The sequence below is a fragment of the Ranitomeya variabilis genome, chromosome 5, assembly GCF_051348905.1.
Source record: "Ranitomeya variabilis isolate aRanVar5 chromosome 5, aRanVar5.hap1, whole genome shotgun sequence".
Classification (NCBI taxonomy): Eukaryota; Metazoa; Chordata; class Amphibia; order Anura; family Dendrobatidae; genus Ranitomeya; species Ranitomeya variabilis.
In genome coordinates, this window is record NC_135236.1 from 254,036,234 (window position 1) to 254,059,514 (window position 23,281).

Sequence of the window (23,281 nt, forward strand, 5' to 3'; positions counted from 1 at the left end):
GCATAAAACAACATGAAACTTGGCGAAAAAGGTATATGGAGTTATTAAGGGACATTGTCCATAAGCATTTATGGCAAAACTAGTAGCTAAGTTAGGGTAGTGGACAGACTCTTTAATATATACTACCACACTATAGCCCTGAGAGAAGGAATGGTGTAATGTTCCCTATTCCCTTATGAAAGGCTCTTAATGTAGTTATCCATGAGGTCTCTAGACCAATCTCTTTTGATCATTGCATCCAAGACAAAAGCAGAACTCATTGATAAAAAGGATAAACCTTCATTCCTGACTCTATTGTCATCTTGCACCATGATAGAGCCTTTCAGAGTGAGGCGTAAGGTAAAGGAAAAACCTGTAGCTGGACATCTGGATCAAAGGTCAATGTCGTGCAAGTGCAGCGCCCCAGAGTCCTGGTCGTTGCAGTAATGTCGTTCTTCCACCAGGGGGAGTGATATTACATCTGATGGCAATAAAGGAGATCTTCCTACCAGGTATCACAAACCATACACCACACTTCACACTCCAGACCACCAGGGGGAGCCTTGCTCCTATCTACTAGGGCACTCCTCACAGAAGGGTAAAACTGGTGGGCTGGATAGAAAGTTAGAGAGACGCTGGCTGGGCTTTGCCCAGGCAACACCTGTCAGGCAGACAGGGGGAAAGGAGGAACATCAGAGCTGCAGACAGAGGGTCCCTGTCAGGGGTGGGATCCTGGCAGAGGCCTAGCAAGACAGAAAGCTACGGAGCTGCGCCTGCCCCACGTGCGGCAGCATCCTAAGAAAGGACACGAAGAGAACTATTGTAGTGAGTGAGAAATGAAGTCACAGCACAAGGAGAAATCACCGGGAGGAGTTCTGCCCTGAAATAGGCTGCCTCCTTCTGAGGCGCGTAGCCGGTGTCCGGAACACCGAGGGAGTAATTGACTCTACGCTTTACTTCAGAGACCGGCAGGACAGTCAATTCCAAGTTGGCTGCCCGACCTTAATACCTAAGAAGACATGGTGGCAAATTGTGGGGGTCGGGGCGTCTCTAGGGTCCCTATAAACAAGCCTCAGGCCATCAGTCATATGGGTTTGTCCTATCCATACCATCTGGGGGACAGAGAGGAAGAAATAACATCTAGAACATCTACAAGAGTTGTGAGGACCTTACCGAGAAGCTCAGCAGGGAGGTCCTACAACACACAGGCGCTAGTAGGAAGGCCAGACTCTGCCTACCCTGTGGTCTGTACCCTGGACTGTGGATGCTGAAGTCTTCAGTAAAAGGTAAAGAGACTGCAACCTTGTGTCCTCGTTATTCACTGCGCTTCACATCATTCACCATCTACACCTCTGGGAAGCCCTGGGGACACACTTCACCTGTGGGAAGGTACACCATCTAGCTGCCATCACATCATCCCCAGTGGACCCCTAAGCAGTGTCGGTCAGCCTGACCGAATACCACAGGTGGCGTCACGAACACTATCCCTTTAAAGACCTTCCCCTGTAATTACGGATGTCCCTAGGGCCACGGACCGGGTCAGCCACCATGACATCCCCACTGAGAACCGAGGACCCGCTACCGAGTACCCCATTGCCCTACTGGGGGCGCTCCACAAACATCTTATGGTTTGTGTAGACACTGTTTGACGCCTTAGACTTGGTATGTGACATCCAATTTCACTTGCATTACAGAACTGATCAATCATGGAACCACTGGTACAGCCATCTTCCCAAAGTATCACAAGAGATGTTTTTCAACATAAAAACGCCAAACAGTATATTGGTTATGTGACTGAGTGACCTTTTTGTGCTACCATGGCCTGCAGCATCTCAGGACTTCTCTTGCATCGAGCACATCTGGGACGTCATTGGTGGGCAATTGTAAAGATAAATGCCAGCAGGGGATCTTGATGATTTATGTGCACAAATGTATTCAGAGTAGCAGAACATTCCTCAGCCAACCATAATGAACTCATCGATAAGATGCCAATATATATATTTACTGATCTCTAATGCTCCATCAACCAGTTTTGCTTACTAGAAGAAATACCATAGCAGTTTATGATGAATTAGGCTAGTTTCACACATCAGTTTTTTGTTTTCAGGCTAAATCCGGCTAACTTTTAAAAAAACGGATCTTAAAAAAACCGACTTAAATTTTGAAAAACTGATGCACCGGATCCGTTTTTTAGCTGGATCCGGTCTTCTGTAATGCGCATGGATTTTTTTACTTCCTGGTTCAAGAGAGAGGGAGAATATGAGAATGAATGATTTGTATGGAAAATGCTTTGAAAATCGGATCCGGGCGCCGTATTCATTGTTCCACACCTCAGTTTCATGTGTTTTTGGCCGATTCCGTCACTGTGCGTTTTTTTCCGCCGGACAAAAAAACGTTGCAGTGGACTTTTTCTCCGTCCGCCGGAAACGACTATTTGGACGGATCCGGAAAAAAACGGATGAAACGTCTGACCATCAGGCACAATCCGGCGCTAATACAACTCTATGGGCCCCTTTCCATTTGCTAGGAAAACGGACGAGTGCAATCTGATAAAAAATCGGATTGCACTCGGACCAATGTTATTTAATAGGTGTTTTTTCATTTGCGATTTTTTTCTCAGCCAAAATCGGACTGAGAAAAATCTGGGTCGGCTGAGTAAAAAAATCGCAGCATGCTGCGTATTGCTGCGATTCTCGGGCGAGACTCGCCAATGCAAGTCAATAGGTGCGAGAAAAAACTCGCACAGCACTCGCACCATGCGAGTTCTGTCCAATTTTTACGCACCGGTGTCCTTTGAAAAGCCGGTAATTCAGAGCTTTGTACAGTAAAATCACACTGACAGGTTAGAATAGAGTAGATATATACACATAGAATAGGTATATATACATATATATATGTCAGTGAGACACCTATATATGTATATTTATATTTAATGCAGCGCTAGATAGCATAAAAGCAGCTAATTCAATTGCCGGCTTTTCCTATCTCCTTCACAAACCCGACAGGATATGAGATATGGTTTACATACAGTAAACCATCTCATATCCCTTCTGTTATTACATATTCCTCTTCACTAATGTAAGAAGTGTCTGTGTGTCAAATTTGGGGGCTCTAGCTATGAAATTAAAGGGTTAAATCGCAGAAAAAATTGGCGTGGGCTCCCGTGCAATTTTCTCCGCCAGAGTGGTAAAGCCAGTGACTGAGGGCAGATATTAATAGCCTAGAGAGGGTCCATGGTTATTGGCCCCCCTGGCTAACAACATCTGCCCCCAGCCACCCCAGAAAAGGCACATCTGGAAGATGCGCCTATTCTGGCACTTGGCCACTCTCTTCCCACTCCCGTGTAGCGGTGGGATATGGGGTAATGAAGGGTTAATGTCACCTTGCTATTGTAAGGTGACATTAAGCCAGATTAATAATGGAGAGGCGTCAATTATGACACCTATCCATTATTAATCCAATAGTACGAAATGGTTAATAAAACACACACACATTATTACAAAGTCCTTTAATGAAATAAAGACACAGGGTGTTGTAATATTTTATTATTCTCTTAATCCAGCTGAAGACCCTCGTTCTGTAACAAAGTAAAAATAAAAAATAAGCAATATTCCATACCTTCCGATGATCAGTCACGTCCCACGATGTAAATCCATCTGAAGGGGTTAAATCATTTTACACCCAGGAGCTTTGCTAATGCAATTGTGCTCCTGTGTGTAAAACCCCGGCGAATGAATGAAATACAGGGTGACCTGTAGTTACCTTGAGTTGCGGTGATGCGCCCTCTGCTGGATGTCCTCATGAACTGGAGCCTGGTAAAAGTTCCCACGCTCGAGTTCATATGAGGACATCCAGCAGAGGGCGCATCACCGCAACTCAAGGTAAGTACAGGACAATCCCCTGCTTTCCATTCAGTACCCGGGGTTTTACAGGCACGAGCGAGTGCATTAGCCCAGCTCCTGGCTGTAAAATGATTTAACCCCTTCAGATGGATTTACATCGTGGGACATAACGACGGAAGGCATGGAATATTGTTGTTTGTTTTTTTAACTTTGCTTCAGGACGATGGTCTTCAGGTGGATTACCAGAATAATAAAATATTACAACACCCTTATTTCATTAAAGGACTTTGTAATAATGTGTGTGTGTTTTATTAACCACTTCGTACTATTGGATTAATAATGGATAGGTGTCATAATTGACGCCTCTCCATTATTAATCTGGCTTAATGTCACCTTACAATAGCAAGGTGACATTAACCCTTCATTACCCCATATCCCACCGCTACACGGGAGTGGGAAGAGAGAGGCCAAGTGCCAGAATAGGCGCATCTTCCAGATGTGCCTTTTCTGGGGTGGCTGGGGGCAGATGTTGTTAGCCAGGGGGGTCCTATAACCATGGTACCTCCCTAGGCTACTAATATCTGCCCTCAGTCACTAGCTTTACCACTCTGGCGGAGAAAATTGCGCGGGAGCCCACGCCAATTTTTTCCGCGATTTAACCCTTTAATTTAATAGCTAGAGCCCCAAATTTGACACACAAACACTTCTTACATTAGTAAAGAGGAATACGTAATAAAAGAAGGGATATGAGATGGTTTACTGTATGTAAACCATGTCTCACATCCTGTCGGGTTTGTGAAGGAGAGAGCAAAAGCCGGCAATTGAATTAGCGGCTTTTATGTTATCTAGCGCTGCATTAAATATAAAAATACATATATAGGTGTCTCACTGACATATATATATATGTATATATACCTATTCTATGTGTATATATCTTCTCTATTCTAACCTGTCAGTGTGATATTACTGTACACCGCGCTGAATTACCGGCTTTTCAAAGGACACCGGTGTGTAAAAATCGGACAGTAATACGGATGTCATACGGATGATGCGATTACAAAAAACGGATGATGCGATTAAAAATCGCATTGCACTCGCATGACAATCGCATACGCTACATCCATATTTTCGGTCCAGATTACGGACCGTTTTTTTTTCTTGCAAGTGGCAAGGGACCCTATGGGAAAAAACGGATCCGGCGTAAAAAAAAATGGATCAGTTTTTTCCAAAAATTGCTGGATTGTGCCTGAAGCAAAAAACCTGATGTGTGAAAGTAGCCTTAGGAAACTGCCATTGGTAAGGGTTTCTCCCACACGATCGTGTATAAACAAACCATGCTTCTTTCCTTAGGACAGCAACTGCTGATACTCAATCTCCTAATGTATTTGAGTGTTACATGCTGCCTACCAATAGGTGAGCTGTGAACCTGTCAGCTGGTCTTGTTGCTATGGGACAGATGGGATGGATAGCATTGTGACTAGTGAAACGGTTCTAGTAGAAGGTTCTAAAATAGGAGCAATGAGGACACCTAGTGGATACATTTATGTATTACAGGAAAAGTCACTAATTCTCACCGTTTTGGATCAATCATGGCTCAGTGATGTATTTCCGCATCATTCATTCACACACTGGGGGTTTAGATCGAATATTACTTGTAAGTTTCAGCAGCAGACCTCATGCAGTGGAAATGCCGCAGTGAAATCTGCAGTAGGAAATACCGATGCTGATATGTGAAGTTCACAATTTGCATGTGAAAGAGTGAAAACCAGCAGCAAACAAGTACATTTCTCATTGTTTCTTATTTATTACATCTGTAATATTAACCTCATAGGCTCCAAAGAAACAAGTAATTCTTATCCGATATTGTCGTTGTTTTATTTAATCCCGCAGTAACTATTTTTTTTTTTTTACAAGGGTTTATTTTCAAGCTATTTTAGGAAGCACTTGTTAACCCTTTCACCACTAGGCAATTTTTTTTTTTTTAATTCCAGCTCTTTTGTTTTTTTTTCTGTACTTCTTTCAAGAGACATCACTTTTCCTTTTACATAACCATATGAGGGTTTGTGTTTTTTGTTGTCAGACTAGTTGCAATTATAGAGTGACACCATTCATTTTACCATATAATGATGGAGAACAGCGCAATATGATTCTTCAGGTCAGTACAAAGTAAGTGGAAAGATACCAAACACACATACACAAAACCAGAAGTTTACATTCACTGTATAAAAAGACACATATGCATGTTTTTCTCAACATCTGACACGAAATCAGAATAAGCCTTTCCCATTTTAGGTCAATTAGGATTACCATAATTATTATTATTTGCCAAATGCCAGAGAGAGAATGTTTTAAGGCATTTTTATTACTTTCTGCAAAGTCAAATTTCTTTTAATGTATGATTAATATATAGAGGAAAAGGAAGTGTGTCGGCACATCCTTCCAGGATATAAGTAAAATCTTTCTTTAAATACCACAATATATGATGCTGCGCTAGGGGGTAGGTTACCAATCTGTTAGATCAAATCCCTGCAATAAGTATCAACCGTGCCGGTGCCAAGTACTAACCAAACAATATCACTGGAAAACACCTCTTAATGTTCAGCAAGTTATATGGGCAATTGCGGTGTTAAGCGCTTACCCTGATAGCAGAAGGAGTCTGTCCTTATAACCAGACCGAAGAAATCATTCGGCTCGGCGGCACTAGGTATGTGCGGGGCCGAACACGGCTTGCTGTTTGCTGGTAAGGGGAGCGGTGGGCGCGCGCCTCAGTTGTGTATTACCAAGGAGGCCTCGGCCAAAAGCGTCCCTGGTTACAGCAGGAAAGATGGCTGCCGGTACCTGCTCGCACTTTCTTGATTGTGACGTCACAAAGCTACGGAGCGGCGTTAGGACCAAGAGAGGGTAACCAACGCGTTTCGAAGGTAAACAACCCTGATGAAGAAGGGATGATTTCTTCGGTCTGGTTATAAGGACGGACTCCTTCTGCTATCAGGGTAAGTGCTGATACTTATTGCAGAGATTTGATCTAACAGATTGGTAAGTACCCCCAAGCGCGGCATCATATATTGTGGTATTTATTTTAAGCATTTACAGGATTGGCACATGTCCTGTTTTTGATTCCAACAGCTGGGGATGGTCCTTCTCTATTAATTCCCCCTCCTGGGGATAATCAATCTACCGTGTGGTAAGCGCCAGTGTGACTGATTATTTGGTATTTATTAAAATCTTTCTTTATTGAACAATAGATTAAAATATGGTAAAATGAAACCTAAGGAAACCTGATGCATTTCTGGTGTATACAACACCCTTATTCATAAGATTACTATGCCTTTAAATAATTCTGGACTGCCCATATGATGATGTCATGTGTTTGGAAGCTTCTGATTATTGGCAACATCAGAGTAAGGCAGGGGTCACACTTGCAAGTGTGATACGAGAAACTCACACGAGTCTCTCGCATCAATATCTGGCACTGCCGCCGGCTCTCAGGAAAGGAGCATTCAGCTGCATAGAACTACATGCAGCCACACGCTCCGGTCCCGAGTGCTGGCGGCAGTGCTGGGTATTGATGCAAGAGACTTGTGTGAGTTTCTTGCATCACACTCGCAAGTGTGACCCCGGCCTTAATTAGAGACACACCTGTGGATGTATTTTAATGCACACCTGAAACACACCGCTTCTTTGTGTAGCATCATGGGAAAGTCTCAAGTAATCAGCCAAGATATCAGGAAGAGAATTGTGGACTTGCACAAGCCTGGCTCATCCTTGGGTACCCCAGTCTAGGTGTGTCAACTAGAGCCGGGGTTAACACTGGGTCCTAGAGTCAGAAGGCCCAGGAAGAAGTCTGCAAAGCAAACTGCTGAGACCTTCTGCAGTCAGATGCAGAGCAACGGTCTGCAACCTCTGACACACCTGTGACAGTATCCCCCTTCTACGAGTGGCCTCCAGACACTCAGGACCAGGTTTCCTAGGATAAGAGGTGTGGTATGAACGAACCAACCTAGGGTTGTTCACCTCTAATGCAGAAACCCATATCCTTTCCTCTGGACCATAACCCCTCCAGTACACCAAGTACTGCAGAGAACGACGCTGGAGGTGATAATCTACAATCCTCGAAATTTGAAACTCTAGGTTTCCATCAACCATTATTGGGGGAGGCAGTAAGGGTGGGGGCTCAAGGGGTTCCACATATCTCTTGAGCAAAGACCTGTGAAAAACATTGTAGATCTTGAAAGCCTGTGGTAGCGCAAGACGAAATGCTGCTGTACCAATGACGGCAGTTATCTTATAGGGACCAATGAATCTAGGTCCCAACTTCCAGGAAGAAACCCTCAACCTGAAATTCCTGGTAGACAACCACACAGAATCATCCACATTCAGGTCCTGACCTGGCATGCTTTACTGACAGTCATACGTTTATACCTGTCTCTCCTGACCTGGTTAGGAACAGGTAGTGGTGAAACAGGATCAGATGGACAGGTACTTTAGAACGTGCGCAAACATTGCAGGTAAACACTTCTTCAACCACATCCTGATGCAACCACGGCCACCAAAAATGACGAGAAAGGAGGTCCACGGTTGCCTTACCACCTGGGTTGCAGCAAGTACAGAGTCATGATATTCTCTAATTACTTTGCAGCACAATTTAGATGGCACAAATAACCTCCCCGAAAGGCAGGAAGCAGGGGTATCCCCCTGAGCTTCCAACACCTCACCCCCAGGTCAGTGTACAAGGCTGAAATGCCTACCCCGTTCTGAAAATTGGAGCAGGGTCCTCAAAGCCAGAGAAAAATATCGGAAAGGTCCCTGTAGATACAGCAGAAGGGGAAACGTTTTGGCAGTTAACTTGACAGTAATCTCCCCACTTTACAATCTCTCTGGATTGCCAATCCACAGTTGGATTATGCTTCACCAACCAGGGCAAACCCAGAACCATTGGAGTGTGGAGACCCTTCAGGACATAACAAGGGATTATTTCATAATGCGAAGACCCCACCTTCAGTCTTATGTTATGAACAATTTGTGTAAGTGTTCTCTGTGCAAGTGGTGCTGAGTCGATGGCGCAAATAGGATTAGGTTTAGCCAAGTTAGAGCAGACAAAACCATGAGTTCTAGCAAACTCAGCATCCACCCTACTGACTCCAGCTCCACGGTCTACAAACACAGAAATTGTTTCAGACCTGCTCTCTAGCACCACCTCTGCTGTTAAGATAGATAAGATGAGAATTGCAGGTTGAAGACGAACACACCACTTGAATATCAAGCGTAAGGTTCCCAAGGGTTAATCAAGTCTCATTTTGCTTTGGAATTATAGGACATGCCCCAATAAAATGTCCCTTCTTCCCACAAAAAAAAAAAAAAATACACCCATTTTCTTGCAAATGTTGGGGGAAACATACGACGTGAACGTACTACCTAACTTCATGGGTTCCTAAAACTGCTCAAGTATAGGTTCACCCCCGGACCTTTCCTCAAACACTGGGATCTTGTGCCGGAAAGAGGGCTCAGAAGCAGGTGGTCTTACCCATCTGTCCCGCAGGCGTCTGACAACCTGAATCGCCAAGGACATGGCAGCCTCCAGTGACACAGGAATTTCATGCTTCCTTTAACCTTTCAGTGAGGCCCTGAAGGAATTAGTTTCTGAGAGCCAGGTCATTCCATTTGGTATAAGTTGACCACCTGTGGAATTCAGAGCTATACGTCTCCACTGAACGATTCCTTCAAAAAGAACCTGAAGACCCACCTCTTCCGACAAGCCTATAACCTGCAGTAACCACCGATCGACCAAACCACTGCACGACCAGCTCTACCCTCACCTACTGTATCCTCACCCATCCCTTGTAGATTGTGAGCCCTCGCGGGCAGGGTCCTCTCTCCTCCTGTTCCAGTTGTGACTTGTTCAAGATTATTGTACTTGTTTTTATTATGTACACCCCTCCTCACATGTAAAGCGCCATGGAAAAAATGGCGCCTTAATAATAAATAATAATAATAATAATAATTCCCTTGCTGAATGCGATGCAGCTTGGATTCAGCCACGGAAATACAGTCAAGATCCTCATAGATCATGGCACGGCCCTGAAAAACTCCTCCACAGACTGGAGACACATAGAAAGCTGTGGCAGAGAAAAAGCCCAGTACTGAGGTTCCCCCTGCAACAGTGACATAACAATTCCTACTTGTTGCTCCTCATCTCCTGAGGAGTAAGGACGAAGTTTAAAGTACAACTTGCATGCTTCCTTAAATACAAAAAACTTGTCCGGGAGGGCAATTTTGGGTTCAAGCTGGACTGGAAAACCCACAGCGTGCCCCAAAATAGGAGCCTGCAGCCGCTGCCATTGCTGCTAGGCCTCAGAATAAAGGTCAGTAACCTCCAGACAACCTCTGCTTCTGCAGCTGTTCTGCTGGCACAGCAATGGGATCCATGAACCAGCAAAAGAGAAAAAAACACAGAAAAAACACACACAAAAAAAGTGTCCTTTTTTTCAAATGTTAACAGAGGGTGATTATGTCATGCAACGTGTAGGAAAGGCTAAGTGCAACACAAGGAATAAGGAAAAAGGATCCAAATACTAGGGAAGGGGAGAGTGGAGACCCCTAGACAGATCTAATGTCACCCTGTCTGCCCTATCATCCCTATATAGGTTCCGCACATATCGCCGAGCAGGATACCTAATCCCTGCCTGACCCTGGTGATAAGCCCTGCATCGGGAAGGACAGGATGAGTGCTAGTAAATCCCCACTACCACTAAAGACAGATGGGATACACAAACAAGGGGGAACACTTAGCTTGAGTAGACTTAGAGAGAAACACGGATGTCCTCCAAACACCAGAGAGGAAGATAGCTGACTGCTATAGCTCCAAACCGCAACAGGGAACTGGAAATAGAAATATCACCCGCAACTTCCAGCAAAAAGCTGGAAGCTATAAACACCCTGGTCCAGGTGAGTCAACTAGAACCGGGGGAAGGTTGCCACCTGGTCTTTGAGTCAGAAGGGCCAGTAAGAAGTCTGCTGTTGTGTATCCGCTTTTTGGGCTCCCCTGGTGGTTGCTGGTGGTACTGGTGACTTGTTTGCACTTTGCTGCTTCTGTTCACCTGCTTCCATCAGCGTTTGGGAGTTTCCTATTTAGCCTTGCTCTCCAGTCATTTCCTTGCCGGTCATCATTGTAACCAGAGCCTTCGGTTGCATGTTCCTGCTACTAGTCTGCTGATCAGCTAAGTGGACTTTGTCCTTTTGTTTTGTATCTTTAGTCCAGTTTGCAGTTTTTGTAATTCTCTGTAGCTGGAAGCTCTTGCGGGCTGAAATTGCCACTCCTGTGTCATGAGTTGACACAGGAGTCTTAAAGTAATTTCAGGATGGTTTTTTTGAAAGGGTTTTCAGTTGACCGTGAAGTCCTCTTTTGTATCCTTCTGCTATCTAGTAAGTGGACCTCTCTTTGCTAAATCTACTTTCATACTGTGTATGTCTTTTCCTCTTATTTCACCGTTATTACATGTGGGGGGCTGCTATCATCTTTTGGGGTATTTCCCTAGAGGTAAGCCAGGTCTGTTTCTTCCTCTACCAGGCTTAGTTAGTCCTCCGGCTGGCGCGTGGCATTTAGGAAGCCGTAGGTATGCTCCCTGGCTACTATTAGTTGTGTGGTAGATTTAGCTCACGGTCAACTCGAGTTTCCATCACCCGAGAGCTCGTTCGTTATTTATATGTTTCTTACGTTCCCTTGCCATTGGGAACCATGACAGTATGACCGGCCATGTGTTAAACTTTTTGGCAGAAGAAAGGAGAGAAAAAGGAAGTCTGTAAATTTTTTTTTTTTCTTTTTCCCTATGCTTGCTACATAGTTGGATCAGTTGTATTTCAGCTCTAATTACTGCCTTTGCCTTTCTCTCCTTATAATCCTTGAATGGCTCTGAGCTCACCTGTTTAAAGATGGATCCTCAGAGTTTGGCTGCAGGTTTAAATAATCTTGCTACGAAGGTTCAAAATTTACAAGATTTTGTTATGCATACTCCTATTTCTGAACCTAAAATCCCTACACCAGAGGTGTTTTCCGGAGATAGATCTCGGTTTCTGAATTTCAAATATAATTGTAAATTATTCCTTTCTCTCAGACCTCACTCCTCAGGAGATCCTGTCCAGCAGGTTAAGATTGTAATTTCTTTGCTGCGAGGTGACCCTCAAAATTGGGCATTTTCATTGGCACCAGGGGATCCTGCGTTGCTCAATGTGGATGCGTTTTTCCTGGCTTTAGGGTTGCTTTATGAGGAACCTAATTTGGAGATTCAAGCTGAAAAAGCTTTGATAGCCCTATCTCAAGGGCAAGATGAAGCTGAGATATACTGCCAAAAATTTCGTAAATGGTCTGTGCTTACTCAGTCGAATGAGTGCGCCTTAGCGGCAAATTTCAGAGAGGGCCTTTCTGATGCCGTTAAAGATGTTATGGTCGGGTTCCCTGCGCCTACAGGTCTGAATGAGTCCATGACAATGGCAATTCAGATTGATCGGCGTTTGCGGGAGCGCAAACCCGTGCACCATTTGGCGGTATCTTCTGAAGAGACGCCAGAGAAAATACAATGTGACAGAATTATGTCCAGAAGCGAGCGGCAGAATTATAGGCGTAAAAATGGGTTATGCTTCTATTGTGGTGATTCTGCTCATGTTATATCGGCATGCTCTAAACGTACTAGGAAGGTTGACAAGTCTATTTCAATTGGCACTTTACAGTCCAAATTTATTTTGTCTGTAACCGTGATTTGTTCATTATCAGTTATTACCGTGGATGCCTATGTGGACTCTGGCGCCGCTCTGAGTCTTATGGACTGGTCCTTTGCCAGGCGCTGTGGGTTTGATTTAGAGCCTCTGGAAGTCCCTATACCTCTGAAGGGTATTGATTCTACACCTTTGGCTTGTAATAAACCACAGTTCTGGACGCAAGTGACTATGCGTATGACTCCAGACCATCAGGAGGTGATTCGCTTCCTTGTGTTGTACAATTTACATGATGTTTTGGTGCTTGGATTACCATGGTTACAGTCTCATAACCCAGTCCTTGACTGGAAAGCTATGTCTGTGTTAAGCTGGGGATGTCGGGGGGCTCATGGGGACACTCCTATGGTGCCCATTTCGTCATCTATTCCATCTGAGATTCCGGCATTTTTGTCTGATTATCGTGATATTTTTGAAGAGCCTAAGATTGGTTCACTCCCTCCTCACAGGGATTGTGATTGCGCCATAGATCTGATTCCTGGCAGTAAATTTCCAAAGGGTCGTTTGTTTAACCTATCTGTACCTGAACATGCTGCTATGCGCGAGTATATTAAGGAGTCCCTGGAAAAGGGACATATTCGTCCTTCTTCATCACCTTTAGGAGCCGTTTTTTTCTTTGTCTCTAAAAAGGATGGCTCTCTGAGGCCTTGTATTGATTATCGACTCCTGAATAAAATTACAGTCAAATATCAGTATCCGTTGCCTTTGCTGACTGATTTGTTTGCTCGCATAAGGGGGGCTAAGTGGTTCTCTAAGATTGATCTTCGTGGGGCGTATAATTTGGTGCGAATTAAGCAGGGGGATGAGTGGAAAACCGCATTTAATACGCCTGAGGGCCATTTTGAGTATTTGGTAATGCCTTTCGGCCTTTCTAATGCACCTTCTGTCTTTCAGTCCTTAATGCATGATATTTTCCATGAATATTTGGATAAATTTATGATAGTGTACTTGGATGATATTTTGATTTTTTCTGATGACTGGGAGTCTCATGTTCAGCAGGTCAGGAGGGTTTTTCAGGTTTTGCGGGAGAATTCTTTGTGTGTAAAGGGTTCAAAGTGTGTTTTTGGGGTTCAAAAAATTTCCTTTTTGGGGTACATTTTTTCCCCTTCTTCTATTGAGATGGACCCTGTCAAGGTTCGGGCTATTTACGACTGGACGCAGCCTACTTCTCTGAAGAGTCTCCAGAAATTCTTGGGCTTTGCTAATTTTTATCGTCGATTTATAGCTGGTTTTTCTGGCGTTGCTAAACCTCTGACGGATTTGACTAAAAAGGGTGCTGATGTTGCCAATTGGTCCCCTGCTGCCGTGGAGGCCTTTCGGGAGCTTAAGCGCCGCTTTTTGTCTGCCCCTGTGTTGCGCCAGCCTGATGTTTCCCTTCCCTTTCAGGTTGAGGTCGATGCTTCCGAGATTGGAGCGGGGGCGGTTTTGTCGCAGAAAAGTCCCGACTGCTCAGTGATGAGACCTTGTGCGTTCTTTTCGCGAAAATTTTTGGCCGCCGAGCGAAACTATGATGTTGGTAATCGGGAGCTTTTGGCCATGAGGTGGGCATTTGAGGAGTGGCGTCATTGGCTTGAGGGTGCCAAACATCAGGTGGTAGTTTTGACTGATCACAAGAATTTAATTTATTTGGAGTCTGCCAGGCGCCTGAATCCTAGACAGGCACGTTGGTCGTTGTTCTTTTCCCGGTTTAATTTTGTGGTCTCGTACTTACCGGGTTCTAGGAATGTGAAGGCAGATGCTCTTTCTAGGAGTTTTGAGCCTGACTCTCCTGGGAATTCTGAACCTGCTGGTGTCCTTAAGGATGGAGTGGTTTTGTCTGCTGTCTCTCCTGATTTGCGACGTGCTTTGCAAGAATTTCAGGCGGATAGACCTGATCGTTGTCCGTCTGGTAGACTGTTTGTTCCTGACGAGTGGACCACTAGAGTCATCTCGGAAGTTCATTCTTCTACTCTGGCAGGTCATCCGGGAATTTTTTGGCACCAGAGATTTGGTGGCTAGATCCTTCTGGTGGCCTTCCCTGTCTCGAGATGTGCGTGTTTTTGTGCAGTCTTGCGATGTGTGTGCTCGGGCCAAGCCTTGTTGTTCTAGGGCTAGTGGGTTGTTGTTGCCCTTGCCTATTCCGAAGAGGCCTTGGACGCACATCTCTATGGACTTTATCTCGGACCTCCCTGTTTCTCAGAAGATGTCTGTCATCTGGGTGGTGTGTGACCGTTTTTCTAAAATGGTTCATTTGGTGCCATTGCCTAAGTTGCCTTCCTCATCTGAGTTGGTCCCTCTGTTTTTTCAAAATGTGGTTCGCCTGCATGGTATTCCGGAAAACATAGTTTCTGACAGGGGTACCCAGTTCGTGTCTAGATTTTGGCGGGCAGTCTGTGCCAGGTTGGGCATTGATTTGTCTTTTTCGTCTGCATTCCATCCTCAGACCAATGGCCAGACGGAACAAACTAATCAAACTTTGGAGACTTATTTGAGGTGTTTTGTGTCTGCGGATCAGGATGATTGGGTTGCCTTTCTGCCGTTGGCGGAGTTTGCTCTTAATAATCGGGCTAGTTCTGCCACTTTGGTTTCTCCTTTCTTTTGCAATTCAGGGTTTCATCCGCGTTTTTCATCTGGTCAGGTTGAATCTTCGGATTGTCCTGGAGTGGATGCGGTAGTGGATCGGTTGCATCAGATTTGGGGACAAGTGGTGGATAATTTGGAATTGTCCCAGGAGAGGACTCAGCAGTTTGCTAACCGCCGTCGTCGTGTTGGCCCCCACCTTCGTGTTGGGGACTTGGTGTGGTTGTCTTCCCGTTTTGTCCCTATGAGGGTTTCTTCTCCTAAATTTAAGCCTCGGTTCATCGGTCCTTATAGGATTTTGGAGATTCTTAACCCTGTCTCCTTTCGTTTGGACCTCCCGGCATCATCATAATGTGTTCCATCGGTCGCTGTTGCGGAGATATGAGGTACCGGTGGTTCCTTCTACTGAACCTCCTGCTCCTGTGCTGGTGGAGGGTGAATTGGAGTACGTGGTAGAAAAGATCTTGGACTCCCGTATTTCCAGACGGAGACTTCAATATCTGGTTAAATGGAAGGGCTATGGTCAGGAAGATAATTCTTGGGTAACTGCCTCTGATGTTCATGCCTCGGATTTGGTTCGTGCCTTTCATAGGGCTCATCCAGATCGCCCTGGCGGTTCTTGTGAGGGTTCGGTGCCCCCTCCTTAAGGGGAGGGTACTGTTGTGTATCCGCTTTTTGGGCTCCCCTGGTGGTTGCTGGTGGTACTGGTGACTTGTTTGCACTTTGCTGCTTCTGTTCACCTGCTTCCATCAGCGTTTGGGAGTTTCCTATTTAGCCTTGCTCTGCAGTCATTTCCTTGCCGGTCATCATTGTAACCAGAGCCTTCGGTTGCATGTTCCTGCTACTAGTCTGCTGATCAGCTAAGTGGACTTTGTCCTTTTGTTTTGTATCTTTAGTCCAGTTTGCAGTTTTTGTAATTCTCTGTAGCTGGAAGCTCTTGCGGGCTGAAATTGCCACTCCTGTGTCATGAGTTGACACAGGAGTCTTAAAGTAATTTCAGGATGGTTTTTTTGAAAGGGTTTTCAGTTGACCGTGAAGTCCTCTTTTGTATCCTTCTGCTATCTAGTAAGTGGACCTCTCTTTGCTAAATCTACTTTCATACTGTGTATGTCTTTTCCTCTTATTTCACCGTTATTACATGTGGGGGGCTGCTATCATCTTTTGGGGTATTTCCCTAGAGGTAAGCCAGGTCTGTTTCTTCCTCTACCAGGCTTAGTTAGTCCTCCGGCTGGCGCGTGGCATTTAGGAAGCCGTAGGTATGCTCCCTGGCTACTATTAGTTGTGTGGTAGATTTAGCTCACGGTCAACTCGAGTTTCCATCACCCGAGAGCTCGTTCGTTATTTATATGTTTCTTACGTTCCCTTGCCATTGGGAACCATGACAGTCTGCAAAGCAAACTGCTGAGACCTTCTGCAGTCAGATGCAGAGCGGTGGTCCGCAGTCTCTGACACACCCGTGACACCAGAAGTGATATACATAGAGTTACTAAAGATAGCTATAACCAGAAAAGTCTTGTCACATATGTTAGATGCAAAGTGCAAAATATGTGCACCACTTATAAAGTTTTGTGACTTGCATGACAGGATTGAAAAAAAGGCCCCCCCCAACCCGAACCTTGATCACTATGGGTCTGTGTTGAGCCATCAATCTCACCCTGGCCGTCCTACAATCATGCTTGTCTGCACATGCTACAGAAGCTAGAGGTCACAATGAGTATTAAGAAACGTCCTTGCTGACTGATTTTCCCTCAAGGTAGAAGGGCCTCCTTGGACTTTGTAAAAATTAAAGTCGATAACTAAGGACACTGCTGTGCCCTGTAACACAGAGGTGTTCATTAAGGTTCATTGCAACTTACATATAAGGCTACTTTCACACTAGCGTCGGCATCGGCCCGTCGCAGTGCATCGGGCCGACGTACCGATGCATACTGTGAAATAGAAGCACAACGGGGGCAGCAGATGCAGTTTTTCAATGCATCCGCTGCCCCATTGTAATGTCCGGGGAGGAGGGGGCGGCGTTCCGGCCGCGCATGCGCGGTTGGAAATGGCGGACACGACGCACAAAAAAAGTTACATGTAACTTTTTTTGTGCCAACGGTCCGCCGAAACACGACGCATCTGTCGCACGACGCATGCGACATGTGGCAAAGCGTCGCTAATGCAAGCCTATGGAGAAAAAGCACATCCTGCGGGCAACTTTGCAGGATGCGTTTTTTCTCCAAAACGACGCATTGCGACGTGCGTCGTACGACGCTACTGTGAAAGTAGCCTTAGGGGGCAAATTTGTGGTTGCTGTAAGTCATGTGTCACAAGGTTTCACCATTGACAATTATTAGATGTGATTTCCCTTTTTCACATGTCAAGCAACACGTTGCCATAGCCTATGGCCCAATTCACACATGCAAGATTTAACATCAGCAATAAACTATTACATTTTTTCCATCTCTGAGTTGGTTAGTTTTTCATTGATGTGTGAAATTTGTGTCCATTTACCAAATTGTTTTTCTTGTATGCAAAATAGAAATGGATGGATGTTTTCCAAGTGTCTATCAGCGACCAGTGTGCTATCCATCTTTATAGCAGATCCATTCGCTTGAGTTCTGTCCACTAAAAAGACCAGAGTAGTTCATGGCTCCTTTTTTTGCAGACTATTGTTCCAAAAAAAGGCCTACATGTGATTAGTTCACTAGATAAAATGCCCAGGACACAGACAATACTGACCATGCGCTTACTGAATAATAATGAATAAATAGTGATCAGACACCGGCAAGGTCAGGAGCACAGTTATCTTAATTGACTAAACTTACCTGAAGGCCATTGTTGGTGACTACATGTGGCTTCTCATCATTTACAGCCTGGACAATGACAATGATTGTTACCGGCCGGCTATGGTGGTTCACATCTGAAGCATTAACCATAACAGTGAAACTGTCATTCCCGGTCCTGCTGCCATCATGTTCATAGAATACTCGCCCTTGGTCCAGCTGGAAAGAAATGTTCAAAATCATATTAGTTTAGATTTATTTGACTGATGTTATATAAATTTATCAAAAAATCTATCATCTATATTCAGACTAAATATGTTTTTAGTATATAAACCTAGTAATTAATACAGACTCATTCTAATCATTGGCATCCAGTTTTCAAGACTTTCTTAGTCCAATCTGCTTTTAATTACAAAACGTTTCAATACTTTGAAATGTCAAGCATCTGGGGCCGTCATTGAGCTCATTCCAGAAAAGCCTTGGGATGCTCAGTCTTTATATGATGACAAGTCTTACAAGAATGGTTCACAATTATAAAAAAAAAACACTTTTAAAATGTATTTGAATATGTACAAACTGGAATTCCCTACAACCATGAGTGGTGGGATTTGGAACTCCCTAGAATGCGAGTAGTAGGATCTTAATACAAGCGGTGACAAATGTAAATGCGATCCTTACCTCATTCCAATTAAAGTCTCGTAAATTATTTTTCTCTTGATTGATAATGCGACCATTTTTTGGGGCTTCGAGTATTATGACATCCAAGTTGAGACCCAAGTAATAGTCATTGGGGACATGGAGAATGCTGTTAGATAGGGAAGTTGCTCCACCCTTTGCTATCTTCAGTTCATTAGCTTCCAATGGTATGTTAACAGATAATATTTCAAGAGGAACCACTATCTCTTGAGTTGTTCCACCTGCAGACACTTCTAGCATCATCTGGTCGGGCAGCATGTCTGTGGATGAGTGCAAATACAAGATCCTTCCCTTGTTAATATCCTCCTGAGTAAACGTATATACAAAGTCCAAACTCGGTGATCCATCAGAAGAAAGTTCTCCACTAACAGAAACCAAGTGTCCAAAATATGGAGAACCCATCAGACTGTATGCAATTTTACTTGGGAATATACCCTCTGCAGAGACCTGATGACACAAGATAAATTATGACTCGTCAGTGCATAATCTTATAAGTTAAAGTTCCAAAATAGTATAATGATAAACAAAACAGTTTCTATACAGTTTAAAGGAAATGTAGGACTGATATTTTTTACTAATTAAAACCACACACTGATGAATATTCATCATTCTACTAAAAAGTGATTTCTACTGAATGGGAAGTGTCAGCATAATGTAAGACTCATTAGTAGAGTTCATATTGATAGTTTTATGGGAATTTAAAAAAAAATGACCAATATTCTAAAAAAATGATTAAAATGTCTAGATTTAACAAAAAGCAGGGAAAATACAAAATAATAAAAAAAGTATTTCCTACCTGTTAGATCCAGAGCTACCTCTCAGGTGCTCCCTATAGGTTTTTGTTTTCTGTGCCTTTTTCACATGTGACTGCATCTGTCACACAGTCACAGTGGACACAGTGCTGAGGCCAGTGATTGCCTGCAGCAGTCACATGTCGATAAGATATCATTGCTGCAGCACAGTATATAGAAATTGTCATTGGTGCTCCCTCTTGCCTACAGAGGACTCAAAACTATGAGTCGGCTATATTTTTTACTAGTCTCAATTAGCCAAATGGCACAATTTGGGGGGCTTACAGGAGAACTGCCCTGTGCCCTTAAGCAGTATGTTATATTACGGTGACAGATTCACCTTAAAGTGAAGCTCTATTGGTATACTCAGCAATTTACAAATATAATGTAATTGTTGAGCTTCCTGTACATAGGAGATCATTATGGTTGTCCGATAGGTGGTAATAGAGATAAACAGGCCTGCATTCTGTGAACAGGCACTGGATCTCACACAGAAGTATAGTTATTCCAGCAGTAAAATACATAGAGTAATGTCATATATCCCACAAAAAGCATCATCACAATGGTATGGCACCTAAAGAGGCCCATCAGCCTTGAGGCCCCTTAGTAAGCTCTAGGGTAGTAGTTTTGCCATAATGAAATATCAATTATCCTTTATGAACCATTAGATGACAATTGTTAGAGAGGTAGTAATAATTTCCAATAAGTATAAGGAAATGTGAAGTATCATGTTTCTAAATGATTATTTGCAAGTTTCCAAGGAGATGGCAATATATTTGGATTCAAGTGAAAATCCATACTCCAAAGGGCTCAGCAATTCATAAAATTTACAGCAAATTCTCTCTTTGCCTATTTTAAGCATGTAATCAGTAAGTTATTGTGGTATTTTTGCTCAAGGAGCTGAAAAGATTTATATTTCTTTTTATAGAGGACTGAAGTGGAATTTTTCTTAAATCAATATCTGCAAAATAAAGAAAGCCTGTGTGACTTATAGAATTATTTCTGTTATATTTAGTTTTGTACCAAGATGTAACGTAAAAGTGGCTAAAAAGTTTTGAGAAGGACACAAATTTTGGTTTTCACAAAGTTTGTTGCTTCACTATTTTTAGATCTTTTTTCAGATGTTTCTTTGGTTACTGACTTACAATTAGAAGCATTTCATAAGTTTTTATACTTTTATTGATAAATATATCAAGTTTATGCAAAGGCTCAATCTTTACAGTGATGATGACCCTTATTTTTCAAGACTTCTGCACTTACAGCTGGATATCATTTTCTGGGCCAAGCCCAGACTGATGACATCCCATTCTTGCCTAATCAGTGCTTGGAGCTTATTAAAATTTTTGTCGCTTTGTTTGTTCACCAGCTTTTTGAGGGTTGAACACAGGTTAAAATGGTATTGAGATCTGGTGAATTTCCTGGGCATTGACCCAAAATGTCAATATTTTGTTCACCAAGCTACATAGTTATCACTTTTGCGTTGTAAGATGGTGCTCCAACATGCGGGAAAAAGCATTGTTCATTATCAAAAAGCTCCTGGATTATTTAGAAAAGTTGCACTTGGAGGATGTTTAGATACCATTCATTATTCATGGCAGTGTTCAATACCACACAAATGGTCTCAGATTGCTTTACTGTTGGCATGACACAGGACTCGTAGTAGTCCTCACCTTTTCTTCTTTGAGCAGTCTGTCTTCCAGATGACCCAAACAGTCTTAAGGGAGCTTCTTCAAAGAAAATACCTTTGCAGGAAGTAAAGAGATTGTCTCACACAGCAAAGTAATCCCCTAATTAAAAAATATACTTTATTAACATTAATTAAAAACTATTTTTTGCTATTTCCATATGGATATGAATTTTGTCCCCTCCTGTTGGGGGATCTTTTATTAGGAAGGATTGATATGGTAGGATGGGGCTTGTTCAGGGTCTACTAGGGGGAGACGACGTGAAGCGGGGGTGCCATATTGCGTTATTGATCCAGGGTGCCAACCTCCGCTACTAGGTAGGAAATCTATTTAGGGTTGCATTTAAGGGAAAGCTTTATCTTCATTCCTACCTTCTACTCTGGTCACCCTACACCATACCAATGGAGATTTGATTGTGACTATTGTGCTGGGTATAATGAGTCTCTCTCTCCTACCCCTTTCTTTGAGTTTGTGTTTTGGGGTATTATCATTTGTTCTGACTTTTAATTAATATTACTAAAGTATATTTTTTTAATTAGGGGATTAATTTGCTATGTCAAAATTTTTTTAAATCCTCCAGATACAATTTTTCTTGTTAACCTAAGTAAAGGCATTGGACTGCAAAGGACTGGGATAAAGTTATTTTGCTGATGCAGCCCCTTTTAGACTATTTTGGAACATCTGGAATGAAAGGTGAACACTACCTAGAGTCCTGTGTCCAGTCAACAGTAAAGTATCCTGACATGATTCCCTCATGGTGTTGCTTTTCATTCAAAGGAGTGGGCTCACTCACAATTTTGCCTAGCAACACTGCCATTAATAAAGAATGGTATCTACACATCATCCAAGAGCAGCTTGTACCAATTATTTAGGAGTAATTTCGGCATGAATAATGCTTTTTCTAGTATGAAGGCGCAACTTGCCACAAGGCGAAAGTGAGACTTAGTAGCTTGGTAAACAAAATATTGACATTTTTGGTCTATGGCTAGGAAATATCCCAGATCTCAATACCATTTGGAACCTGTGGTCAATCTTCAAAAAGTGGGTGGTGAACAAAAACACAGAAATTCTGATAAACTCCAAGCACTGAATAGGTAAAAATAGGTTGTCATCAGTCAGAATTTGGCCCAGAAGCTGAGATTCAGCTGCCAGGGAAAGGGGCAAATGTTTTGAAAAACAAGGATCTTCATAGTATATATTGAGTCTTGACAAAATGTTGATGTATTTGTCAATAAAGGTATAAAACTTAATGAAATGCTGATAATTGTACATCAGCAACCATAGACACATCTGACATATGTATATATATTACATATACACACGTGGTCAAAATTGTTAGTACCCCTCGTTTAATGAGAGAAAAACCCACAATGGTCACAGAAATAACTTGAATCTGACAAAAGTAATAATAAATAAAATATCTATGAAAATGAACAAATGAAAGTCAGACATTGCTTTTCAACCATGCTTTCACAGAAATAAAAGAAAAAAAACCATGAAATAGGTCTGGACAGAAATGACACAGGGTGTTTAGAATCTGTGCAGGGTACAATGAAATCTCAAGTCTATCAAGGGATTCTAGATAGAAATGTGCTCCCCAGTGTCAGAAAGCTTGGTCTCAGTCGCAGGTCATGGGTCTTGCAACAGGATAATGACCCCAAACACACAGCTAAAAACACACAAGAATGTCTAAGAGTAAAACATTGGACTATTCTGAAGTGGCCTTCTATGAGCCCTGACCTAAATCCTATTGAGCATCTTTGGAAAGAGCTGAAACATGCCGTCTGGAAAAGGCAACCTTCAAATACAAGACAACTGGAACAGTTTGCTCTTGAGCAGTGGGACAAAACACCTGTCGAGAGGCGCAAAAATCTCACTGACAGCTACAGGAATCGTTTGATTGCAGTGATTGCCTCAAAAGGTTGTGCAACAAAATATTAAGCTAAGGGTACCATCATTTCTGTCCATTCCTATTTCATGGGTTTTATTTTTTTTATATCTGTGGAAGCATGGTTCAAAAGCAATGTCTGACTTTCTTTTGTTCATTTTCATAGATCTTTTATTTATTATAACTTTTGTCAGATTCAAGTTATTTCTGTGACCATTGTGGGTTTTTCTGTTATTAAACGAGGGGTACCAACAATTTTGACCACGTGTGTAAATTAATATAAATATATTGTTTTATCTATGTCAGCAGT

The 23,281-nt window shown here is 43.0% G+C and overlaps 1 protein-coding gene and 1 long non-coding RNA gene across 3 annotated transcripts in view; one reads left to right on the forward strand and one right to left on the reverse strand.

Annotated features, from left to right (window-relative positions):
- The window catches only part of LOC143775675 (uncharacterized), a 112,311-nt gene that overhangs the window by 87,120 nt on the left and 1,910 nt on the right, over positions 1-23,281 (forward strand). The gene's annotated exons all lie outside the window — the stretch shown is intronic.
- CSPG4 (chondroitin sulfate proteoglycan 4) overlaps positions 1-23,281 on the reverse strand; it is a 177,450-nt gene that overhangs the window by 64,949 nt on the left and 89,220 nt on the right. Inside the window, exons 4-5 of the mRNA XM_077264081.1 lie at positions 18,590-19,054; positions 17,954-18,130 (exon numbers count right to left, since the gene is read on the reverse strand). Of these exons, the coding sequence (XP_077120196.1) occupies positions 17,954-18,130; positions 18,590-19,054 (642 nt within the window). The remainder of the gene's footprint in view (positions 1-17,953; positions 18,131-18,589; positions 19,055-23,281) is intronic.